Source organism: Danio rerio, chromosome 12 (genome assembly GCF_049306965.1).
Source record: "Danio rerio strain Tuebingen ecotype United States chromosome 12, GRCz12tu, whole genome shotgun sequence".
In the NCBI taxonomy this organism is placed as follows: Eukaryota; Metazoa; Chordata; class Actinopteri; order Cypriniformes; family Danionidae; genus Danio; species Danio rerio.
This window is the reverse complement of record NC_133187.1, coordinates 17,193,777-17,206,669: the sequence shown is the minus strand read 5'-3', so window position 1 is coordinate 17,206,669 and position 12,893 is coordinate 17,193,777. Positions and strand designations below refer to the sequence as shown.

At 32.8% G+C, this 12,893-nt stretch overlaps 1 protein-coding gene across 3 annotated transcripts in view; it reads right to left on the bottom strand.

Moving 5' to 3' along the window:
* Positions 1–6,588, bottom strand: part of plcd3b (phospholipase C, delta 3b) — a 44,779-nt gene extending 38,191 nt beyond the window's left edge. Inside the window, exons 1-3 of one of the 3 annotated variants that reach the window (XM_073918324.1) lie at positions 6,466–6,588; positions 2,982–3,068; positions 1,806–1,973 (exon numbers count right to left, since the gene is read on the bottom strand). In XM_073918324.1, coding sequence (XP_073774425.1) covers positions 1,806–1,973; positions 2,982–3,051 — 238 coding nt within the window. In that variant the 5' untranslated portion in view covers positions 3,052–3,068; positions 6,466–6,588. Of the gene's footprint in view, positions 1–1,805; positions 1,974–2,981; positions 3,511–6,465 lie in introns of those variants that run through there. The other 2 variants (XM_073918323.1, XM_005156129.6) reach the window with 2 other exon arrangements.
* Positions 6,589–12,893: the final 6,305 nt, after the last annotated feature.

Genomic DNA, 12,893 nt, shown 5'->3' with positions numbered 1-12,893 from the left:
GGGCACCAGTGGACATTTGAGCACAACAATGATCCAAACACAGTAAAAGTGGTAAAGAAATGGTTAGCAGACAAAACCATTAATGTTTTGCAGTGGTCCAGCCAGAGTGCTGACTTGGAGGGAGCTAAAGATCATATGATGGCAAGGAGACCTTCCAACCTGTGTTGGCGAGTCAGAATTATTAGCCCCCCTGTTTATTTTATTCCCTAATTTCTGTTTAATGAAGAAAATATTTTTTTCAACACATTTCTAAACATAATAGTTTTAATAACTAGTTTCTAATAACTGATTTCTTTTATCTTTGTCATGATGACAGTAAATAATATTTTACAAGATATTTTTCAAGTCACTTCTATACAGCTTAAATAGAAGACTAAAAGTGTAGTGCTGATGATACTAACTAGCTTTGCCATCTGAATAAACATAAACAAAGAACACTGATCACAGACTTACCAAGTCCGTAGAGACAGGACATTCAACACAAACTGGAACTGCGTTTTTTTTTTTTTTAAAGAAGACGAGTGGCATCTGGATTTCACCATGCAAAAAGCTCTCAGATAAAGAATGTTTCTAACAAACATATTTTTGTTGCGTGTTAGCAGATCACTGTAATCCACACATATGGGTCCACATGCTGCGCTCTCATAGCAAGGAAATGAAAACAAAATCTTAGTTGCGGCACATTTATAAACACAACACCGATAACCCATGTCTCCAAATTATTCTTATTCTTCTTATTCCACTTGTTTTAATTACGGTTGGCAACACATTGTGGCGTCTTTGTCATCTGAACATTGTAAAAGGTCTTCAAAGTTATCATAACAATAGAGTGTGCTAATTGGTTGGAACCAAGTCTTTCTCTTGAATTATTGATGAACACTTAAAGACGTCACGTTTTTTTTTTTTTTTGCATTTAACATTTCAAGTTAGTTTTTTTATTATTTAAAATTTAAGATATTACATTTTTACAGATACATTTATCTGAGAATTTCTCTGAATTTTGTCTGGGAAATAGCAAAATATTACATAATCTTTACTTAAACTTTATCTTATTACAAACTGTGAGAGAAAAAAAGTGTAATGAAAAAAGTTTTGTTTTACATTGTGAATTGTTACACCAAAAGAACCCTGAAAAAATCACTAGCATAAACACTAAAAGCAATGAAAATAATATGTAGTGCACTACAGAAAATACCGCTCTACTGAATTAAATTCCGAAGTAAAATATTCATTTGCACCATGTACTTGCCCCCACCCATATTTTTTAATGTATGTATGTGGAAAGAGTGGCTGCATATGCTGTAGCTAGAGGTTATTCAACTTGGGGAAATATATACACGGTCTCAGCCACATCACACAAAACATGATCTTTCTAACTAAAAGCCATCTAATTTAAGCCATGTGCACAGCTGCTATATAGGGCAATGGTAATTATTCATGTAAACTATATAGAGAAAACTAGAAAGCGGAGAGTTTTTCTCTTCCCACCTAGTCACAGGCTGTAATTAGAGTGTAAAGTAAAGCTTAGAGAAACCCACCATTTGAACTACAAATATACCAGCCCTATAATGATTGTCAATGCTGCTAGGAGTAGACCTAGATCATCCCTGTTTAGACAGCCATAATTAGAAAGTGTGCTTACCAGGAGGGGGTCATACAGAATAGAACATCATTTATGATCTGCACTCTTACAGCTTTATGAAAAAAAATATATTTTAACATCCTCAAACATTACATACAATTGGTAGAAACGCTTTAAATATATCTATATCTAAATATCTTTAATGTTAAGAGTGACAACTCACATGACTGCTGAGATTTGGCTCTGCTGGTGGCCTTGTTGGATTCACACCAGACTGTAACCCCATCATTCATCAGCTTTAGCATTCGTTTCCTCTTCCAGCGTGGAGAACGCACCTTCGTCACAGAGGAGCCCTGTAGCATCATCTTAACATCCTCATCGTCTTGAACTCCTGCAAGGTTTGAGAATAAGAATGAAGACTGTGATATTCTAAAAAGATTTTCTAGATTTAGTGCGAGTCCACAAAGGAGAGGAGGGCAGATATTTTACATCTGCTTAACTATGACATTAAAAGACTCATTTCAGGGAAAGACACAACTATTTGAGGTATTGAGGTATTTCTTAAACATTTATTTTAAAGTCTACATAAGCCATAAAATATGATGTAATTAATATACACTTTACACCATAACAACACAATCAGTCAACAAATATTATAAAAATATATTTTTTATTCACCATAACAATAAATTGGTCAATAAAAAAAATGTGTGGTTGATCCCCATAACACAATGCTTCAGGCTATAACAAAAAGGAATCCCCCAATTTGGGTAAATACAGGCTATATCACAGCAGACCAAGAGAAAAAAAACTAAAACAGAATACATAAATAAAGCACACACATTATGAACTCATCATGACTATTTACTCTCGATCAAGAATTATAAACCTTTATGGGTTTCTTTTTTCTGTTGAACACAAAATCAAATATTTTGAAAAAAAAAAAACAGCCGTTGACTTCCATAGTAGGAAAAAAAGCTTATGGAATTCATGATTGCAGATTTCAGCTTTCTTTACAGTATCTTATTTAATATTTGATGAGAGAAAGAAACTCATACATGTTTGAAACCACTTAAGGATGAGTTGATGATGAGAGAATTTTCAGTTTTGGGCAAACTACCAAAACACAAAGAAATTGTCGAAGAAAACTAAAAATATATCTCTCCAAATATGTATGTGTGTGTGTAAAAAATTCTATTCAACCTAAAGAAAATGTCATAACGAATCGTAAAAATACGATGATAATAATAATAATAATAACAACAATAATAATTATTTATTATTATTATTATGAAGAAGAAGAAGAAGAAGAAGAAGAAGAAGAAGAAGAAGAAGAAGAAGAAATAAATCAAATAAAGAAAGAAGAAACAAAAATAAGAAGAAAAGATAAATGTCTTACCCATTTTTATTAGAGGATTGTCTGGTTTAAGTTGGGACATCCCGGCTTCAGTCTTCTTCTTTCTCAACATGGCGCAGTCTAGGGGTTCTATATATAAAAATACGTAAAGATATGACTGTCTGTATATCTACAGCCTTTGGTGTCTGGCACTGTGCTCTGTACCGTTTACGTTAGTATATAGCCTTTGTCAGAAAACGGACAGCCTATACTGAGCACATTAAAACGCAGATGTCCCGACGACATTAGGCTACGTAACGTTTCATTGGCTCCGGTTGTTGACTACACCAAATTTAACCAACAAAAAATAAAACCACAGAATCGTCCTCAGATTAAAAGCTATAACGTTAACGCTATAACGCACAGATTTACAATCCTTGCGAAGACTCTATCTTGTCATATCTGAATCGGAAGCCTTGAACGAATTATCAATAATTAAGGTTAAATTAGCGAAAACTTCATCTTTATTTCAATACGCAGGCTGGCTCGCCGACAATTTACAGCAACTTGGCTGATCAGACCCGCAATGTATGTTGACTAACGTTACAGGCAGCTTTTTAAGCGGACGATTTTGTGCAGAGAAATCAGGATTAACAAAATGTCTCCCTCTAGCGATCTTGACTTTAAAAACAAGTCAATCGAAGGAGCTCTTTCTCCCCCTCCTCCCACAAGGAGCTGGCTGAACATCTACGTTGCTTCTCAACATAGACTGTAAAAAGCTTCTCAATTTGCAAATGCTAAGTTTCCTTTCCTTGCTTCCTTTTCTCGTGTCTTAGCTCCACCACCTCAGGATTCGAGGGAAAGATGCAAAAAAATAAAATAAAATAAAAATAAGATGCGAGCTAGGGCAGAGGAATTTAATCAAGTTAAATGACATATCACGATTTCTTCTTCAAACCAAACCAAGGTCATTTTTTATTTGTTCAACCTTTACAACACTGATCTGTCTTTAGTCTATTTTTTAAGATAATAACAGTAGGCCTATTTTGTTATGCAAAAAAAAAAAAAAATTATCAAAATTAAAGCAACTGTAAAAGGGCAGTTCTTTAACTACGGGCACTTTTATCCTTGTGAAGTTGAGTAAAAAAAAAAAAGCTTGTTAAAAATAACATAACAGGCTCATAAGTTTAAACAATTTGTTTAAATGATGTTAAGTTTAAACATTTCCCCAAAATACCTCAAAATGCTTAAGATCTGCAGGCCATGGGAGATGTTCAGCTTCTCTTTCATGTTCATCAAACCAATCTGTCACTAGTTTTGCTGTGTGTGTAGGTGCATTATTATCCTGATACACGCAACCACCTTCAGGATACAATGTTTGAACCACTGGGTGCACATGGTCTTTCAGAATGCTTTGGTAGTCCTTGACAGTGATGCTCCATCTAGCACCGGTATTGGGCCTAGGGAATGGCATGATATTGGAGCCCAATCCATCACAGTTTTTCTAAAACTCTGGCTTTCAGTTTAAAAACTGTACTATCACAAACATTATGTGAGACACAATCAGGATTTTCAATACACAGATCAATCCACAATTCTTGAATCTGGCTTCTAGAATGTGGCCTAATTAATAAAGATACGTTTGTTTTATTTTTTTTATATCTATAAGGCTGCACGTTGTCGCAGTTGGTAGCACGTCCATCTCACAGCAAGAAGGTCGCCGGTTCGAGCCTCGGCTGGGTCAGTTGGAATTTTTGTGTGGAGTTTGCATGTTCTCCCTGTGTTTGCGTGAGTTTCCTTATCGCCCTGATGCATCCAACTCTTCAGATACACTTGAATCTCTATACAGGTATTTAGTTGAGATCAAATTTTTAACAGTCACAGAATATTCTCTTTCTGAATGAAAACAAATCTTAGTGCATCGTGTTTGAAAATTCAAATTAATGAATGATCTCTAAATCACCTGACGAAGAATAGCCACTACATTGGTAGTGGCAAATAGGGATCCTGATAAACAAATTAAAAATTAATAAACATCAGTAATTTTACTTATTTGTCTTCATTTAGACTATTTTCATTCATTTTCTTTTTTCGGCTTAGCCCCTTTATTAACCTGGGGTCGTCACAGCGGAATGAACCGCCAACTTATTCAGCATATTTTTTACGCAGCGGATGCCCTTCCAGCTGCAACCCATCACTGGGAAATATAGGGTATTTTATTTCTATTTATTTATTATGAAACCATTTGTTTATTTATTAATTATAATTTTTGTATTGTATTTTTGTATATTGTATTTTGCTCTTATGTTAAAGTTATGTAAAGATTGAGAATTTTTGCATAATTTTCAATGTTATTATGTTTTCTGTTATTGTGGGCAATGCAGTTATTCTAATTTGCTTCTGAAAGAGTTTTCCCTTTTTGTAATTGAGAACATTAATAAAGACTTTTCCTTATGGGAAAATGTTTTATTGGGTTTGGTTAATTGCAAAACTAAACAGAACCTTAAACATAAAACCAAAATATATTTCTTTAGTCTTCTTATCTTATTAACAAAATTTTATGTACATAAATGTAAATTTCCGAACCAAAAACCTTTTTTTTATATATGTATATATATTTTGTTTACTGAAATGCAGTATAACTTTGAAACTCTTTTACAGAAAAAAGCCTATAGTCTTACAAACTACAAACATGGAGCTCGAGTTTTATTAAAGCTGTATCTTAGTTAAAATCTACCCTCGTCCTTCTGGAACACATTATTTCACGTTTTTCGTGTTATACTATATCTGCAGCAAAACCGTGATTTATTTAAAAAACGTGTTTGGTCATTAACATCTGAATGCATAATTATGCAAACGCCTGAATGCATAATTATGCAAACACGTATTTTTTTCTCCATAAAAAGAGCCGCGAATGGCAGAATAATGCTACTGTTTCTGTGGAAAAGTGAAAGGAAAAGTAGATAATATAACAAGATGAATGACAGGACATGTATTTAAGCAACATAACTGATCCTTAATAAAGCAGCATATCCCAAATATTGCAAACTCTCCAGTCACACACTTAAAAGTATATACTTTTTATTGTAAAAAAAAAAAAAAAAAAAACATTGACGTAACGTAGCATATCACGTTGTCACGTGACTGTACCAGGAAGTGAACTCTTGGCCGAAACTCCAAGAGGTGAAAGATCCCTTTTTGCGTAAGACAACAGCACACAGTTCTCAAATTTATTGTGCAAGCAGAGCAGGCACCGTTTTTATAAACTGTTCCATATCGGATCGGTACTGCGGTCAAGCCAGCCGCGGTTCGGAAAAACACAGTCATGCCAGCCGCGCTTTATATTTCGGCGCGCGCGTATTATTATCATTACGGTAATGTCAGCAGCCACACAGAGAGCGCTCCAGAGAGCATCCATTTCGCCCAGAACAGAGAGATAACAACGAAATATAAGTTTATCCCCCTTTCCTCCCACGTATGCTTTATTAAACAATTTATTAGCTTTGTTTGACTGTTGTTATTTTAAGAAATTGGTTTCTGGGCTTACCTTTAATTTCCTCAAGTTTATCTTTTTGCTTCAAATGATTTTATAGCAGATCAAACGGACAGAATAAATATACGATTTCTAAATACACAGAATACGTTTCTACTTCTCCTAGCCAACTACAGTACATTGCAAATAAGGTTAAATGCAATTTTATACAACGTGGCTAACCTCAGAAAGTGAAAACAATCATAAAGTAGTCCAACAAAACATTGTTTGAATTACAAATATATGTTTATTTCATTTAAAGGGGATTTAAAAATGTATGCTTCTTTCAGTATATGGGATATGGGGCATTATTACACTTTAGATGACTGTAAAGACCTTATTATTTGTTATAAGTAGAATAGAACAACAATAAGATCTGATGCAGGAAGTCAAATACTAAGCATACATCATATGAAGCCTGTTTTACTGCAGCATTTTGGAGAAATGTACCATTAACACACTTTAAAGTGCTATAAAGAAATAAGTAGAAAAACAACAGTTTGGTTCTGATACAGGATGTACATGCATACCTCATGTAAAAGACCTCATTCAGGTGAGCAGAAGAAAACAATGGACAGGACATCCAATATTATATGCATACCTCATAATAACTTACTGCAGCATTTTGGAGAAATGTGCTATTATTGAGCTATAAAGTCTTTAAAGTGCATAAATACATTGTTTGACATAAGTTAAATAAAAGACTGATCTGGTTTGATACTGGATGTCACATGCTATTTGCATATATACTACATCTAAATACTTTTTACTTCAGCAATTTGGACAAAAAATGCTCATTTAAAATATGTAGAAAAAAAACAATAGTCAGGTCTGATACAGGACATCACACTCTAAACTTCAAATAAAGACTTGTTACTGCAGTGTTTTGGAGAAATTGGGTATTAACATTACTCCGTGTTATAAAGACCCAATTTCCAATAAGTAGACAAAAACAATGATCAGTTCCTGTACAGAACATCCCATGCTATATGTGTACTTCATATGAAATCTTTTTACTGCACTGTTTTGGAGAAACGGGGTAATAACCTAATAAAAAGTGCTATAAAGACTACATTTCAAATAAGTAGGAAAAAACAATGGTCAGTTCTTACACAGGACATCCCATACTATATATGTACTTCACATGAAACCTTTTTACTGCAGCATTTTAAAGAGACGGGGTATTAACATAATATAAAATACTATAAAGACCGCATTTTAAATAAGTAGAAAAAAACAATGGTCAGTTCTTACACAGGACATCCCATACTATGTGTGGACTTCACATGAAACCTTATTACTGCAGTGTTTTGGAGAAATTGTATAATATTATATTTCAAAGTGTTATAAAGACCCCAATTTAAATAAGTAGAAAAAAACAATGGTCAGTTATTATACACGACATCCCATACTATATCTCCACTTCACATGAAACCTATTTACTGCAGCATTTTAGAGAAATGGGGTATTAACATAAAATAAAGTGCTATAAAGACCCCATTTTAAATAAGTAGAAAAAAAACAATGGTCAGTTCTTATACAGGACATCCCATACTATATGTACTTCACATAAAACCTTTTTACTGCAGCATTTTAAAGAGACGGGGTATTAACATAATATAAAATACTATAAAGACCGCATTTTAAATAAGTAGAAAAAAACAATGGTCAGTTCTTACACAGGACATCCCAGACTATATGTGTACTTCACATGAAACCTTTTTACTGCAGCATTTTGGAGAAACAGGGTATTACATAGAAAAAGTACTATAAATACTCCCTTTCAAATAAGTAGAAAAAAAACAATGGTCAGATCTTTTACAGGACATGCTAATCTATGTGTGTACTTCACATAAAAGCTTTTTACTGCAGCATTTAAAAAAAACGGGGTATTAACATAATATAAAGTACTGTAAAGAGTTTATTTTAAATAAGTAGAAAAAAACAATGGTCAGTTCTTATACAGGACATTTCATACTATGTGTGTACTTCACATTAAACCTTCTTACTGCACTGTTTTGGAGAAATGGGGTATTAATATGATTTAAAGTGTTATAAGGACCCTATTTCTAATAAGTAGAAAATAACAATGGTCAGTTCTTATATAGGACATCCCATACTATGTGTGAACTTCACATGAAACCTTGTTACTGCAGTGTTTTGGAGAAATTGTATATTATTATATTTCAAAGTGTTATAAAGACCACAATTTAAATAAGTAGAAAAAAACAATGGTCAGTTATTATACACGACATCCCATACTATATCTCTACTTCACATGAAACCTATTTACTGCAGCATTTTAGAGAAATGGGGTATTAACATGAAATAAAGTGCTATAAAGACCCCATTTCAAATAAGTAGAAAAAAAACAATGGTCAGTTCTTATACAGGGCATCCCATACTATGTGTGAACTTCACATGAAACCTTATTACTGTAGTGTTTTGGAGAATTTGTATATTATTATATTTCAAAGTGTTATAAAGACCCCAATTTAAATAAGTAGAAAAAAACAATGGTCAGTTCTTATACAGGACATCCCATACTATATATGTACTTCACATGAAACCTTTTTACTGCAGCATTTTAAAGAGACAGGGTATTAACATAATATAAAATACTATAAACACCGCATTTTAAATAAGTAGAAAAAAACAATGGTCAGTTCTTATACAGGACATCCCATATTATATATGTACTTCACATGAAATCTTTTTACTGCAGCATTTTAGAGAAATGGGGTATTAACATAAAATAAAGTGCTATAAAGACCCCTTTTCAAATAAGTAGAAAAAAACAATGGTCAGTTCTTATACAGGACATCCCATACTATATGTGCACTTCACATGAAACATTTTTACTGCAGCGTTTTTGGGAAACAGGCTATAAACATATGATAAAGTGCTATAAAGAGCCCATTTCCAATAAGTAGAAAAAACAATGGTCAGTTCTTACATAGGACATCCCATACTATGTACTTGACATGAAACTTTCTTACTGCACTGTTTTGGAGAAATGGGGTATTAACATAATATAAAGTACTATAAAGACCCCATTTCCAACAAGTAGAAAGAAACAATGGTCAGTTCTTATTCAGGACATCACATACTATATGTGTACTTCACATAAAAACTTTTTACTGCACTGTTTTGGAGAAACGGGGTAATAACCTAATATAAAGTGCTATAAAGACCGCATTTCAGATAAGTAGAAAAAAACAATAGTCAGTTCTTATACAGGACATACCATACTATATGTGTACTTCACATGAAACCTATTTACTGCAGCATTTTGGAGAAAGGGGGTATTAACATAATATAAAGTGCTATAAAGACCCCATTTCAAATAAGTACAAAAAGACAAAGGTCAGTTCTTATACATGACATCCCATACTACATATGTACTTCACATGAAACCTTTTTACTGCAGCATTTTGAAGAAACGGGGTATTAAGCTAATATCAAGTGCTATAAAGACCCCATTTCAAATAAGTAGAAAAAAACAATGGTCAGTTCTTATACAGGACATCCCATACTATATGTGCTCTTCACATGAAACCTTTTTACTGCAGCATTTTAAAGAAACTGGGTATTAACATATTTTATAGTGCTATAAAGAGCCCATTTCCAATAAGTAGAAAAAAACAATGGTCAGTTCTTAAACAGGACGTCCCATACTATGTGCACTTCACATGAAACCTTTTTACTGCAGCGTTTTGGAGAAACAGGGTATTAATTTATTATAAAGTGCTATAAGGAGCCCATTTCTAATAAATAGAAAAAAACAATGGTCAGTTCTTATACAGGACATCCTATACTATATGTGCATTTCACATGAAATCTTTTTACTGCAGCGTTTTGGAGAAACTGGGTATTAACCTATTATAAAGTGACATAAAACCCCCATTTCTAATAAGTAGAAAAAAACAATGGTCAGTTCTTATACAGGACATACCATACTATATGTACACTTCACATGAAAAATGTTTTTACTGCAGCGTTTTGGAGAAACGGGGTATTGACATATTATAAAGTGCTATAAAGCGCCCGTTTCCAATAAGTAGAAAAAAACAATGGTCAGTTCTTAAACAGGACGTCCCATACTATATGTGCACTTCACATGAAACCTTTTTACTGCAGCGTTTTGGAGAAACAGGGTATTAACATATTGTAAAGTGCTATAAAGAGTCCATTTCAAATAAGTAGAAAAAAAATGGTCAGTTCTTATACAGGAAATACTATACTATATGTGATCTTCACATGAAATCTTTTTTACTGTGGCGTTTTGGAGAAACTGGGTATTAACCTATTATAAAGTGACATAAAAACCCCATTTCTAATAAGTAGAAAAAAACAATAGACAGTTCTTATACAGGACATCCCATACTATATGTACACTTCAAATGAAATCTTTTTTACTCTAGCGTTTTGGAGAAACGGGGTATTAACATATTATAAAGTGATATAAAATCCCAATTTCTAATAAGTAGAAAAAAACAATGGACACTTCTTATACAGGACATCCCATACTATATCTGTACTTCAAATGAAACCTTTTTACTGCAGCGTTTTGGAGTATTAAGTTACTAATGTAATTCAAAACGTTATAAAGACCCCATTTCAAATAAGTAGAAAAAAACAATGGTCAGTTCTTATACAGGACATCCCATACTATATGTGTACTTCACATGAAACCTTTTTGCTGCAGCATTTTGGAGAAACAGGATATTAACATTATTCATAGTGCTATAAAGAGCCCATTTCCAATAAGTAGAAAAAACAAGGGTCAGTTCTTATACAGGACATCCCATACTATATGTGTACTTCACATGAAACCTTTTTACTAAAGCGTTTTGGAGAAACAGGGTATTAACATATTATAAAGTACTATAAAGACCGCATTTCAAATAAGTAGAAAAAAACAATAGTCAGTTCTTATACAGGACATCCCATACTATATATGTACTTCACGAGAAACCTTTTTACTGCAGCATTTTAAAGAGACGGGGTATTAACATAATATAAAACAATATAAAGACCGCATTTTAAATAGGTAGAAAAAAACAATGGTCAGTTCTTATACAGGACATCCCATACTATATATGTACTTTACGAGAAACCTTTTTACTGCAGCATTTTAAAGAGATGGGGTATTAACATAATATAAAATAATATAAAGACCGCATTTTAAATAAGTAGAAAAAAACAATGGTCAGTTCTTACACAGGACATCCCATACTAAGTGTGGACTTCACATGAAACCTTTTTACTGCAGCATTTTAAAGAGACAAGGTATTAACATAATAAAAAATACTATAAAGACCCCATTTTTAATAAGTAGAAAAAAATAATGGTCAGTTCTTATACAGGACATCCCATACCATGTGTGAACTTCACATGAAACCTTATTACTGCAGTGTTTTGGAGAAATTGTATATTATTATATTTCAAAGTGTTATAAAGACCCCAATTTAAATAAGTAGAAAAAAACATTGGTCAGTTCTTATACAGGACATCCCATACTATATATGTACTTCACATGAAACCTTTTTACTGGAGCATTTTAAAGAGACGGGGTATTAACATAATATAAAATACTATAAAGACCGCATTTTAAAAAAGTAGAAAAAAACAATGGTCAGTTCTTACACAGGACATCCCATACTATATATGTACTTCACATGAAACCTTTTTACTGCAGCATTTTAAAGAGACGGGGTATTAACATAATATAAAATACAATAAAGACCGCATTTTAAATAAGTAGAAAAAAACAATGGTCAGTTCTTACACAGGACATCCCATACTATGTGTGGACTTCACATGAAACCTTATTACTGCAGTGTTTTGGAGAAATTGTTTAATATTATATTTAAAAGTGTTATAAAGACCCCAATTTAAATAAGTAGAAAAAAACAATGGTCAGTTATTATACAGGACATCCCATACAATATCTCTACTTTACATGAAACCTTTTTACTGCAGCATTTTAGAGAAATGGGGTATTAACATAAAATAAAGTGCTATAAAGACCCCATTTCAAATAAGTAGAAAAAAACAATGGTCAGTTCTTATAAAGGACATCCCATACTAGATATGTACTTCACATGAAACCTTTTTACTGCAGCATTTTAAAGAGACGGGGTATTAACATAATATAAAATACTGTAAAGACCGCATTTTAAATAAGTAGAAAAAAACAATGGTCAGTTCTTATACAGGACATCCCATACTATACATGTACTTCACGAGAAACCTTTTTACTGCAGCAGTTTAAAGAGACGGGGTATTAACATAATATAAAATAATATAAAGACCGCATTTTAAATAAGTAGAAAAAAACAATGGTCAGTTCTTACACAGGACATCCCATGCTGTGTGTGGACTTCACATGAAACCTTATTACTGCAGTGTTTTGGAGAAATTGTATAATATTATATTTC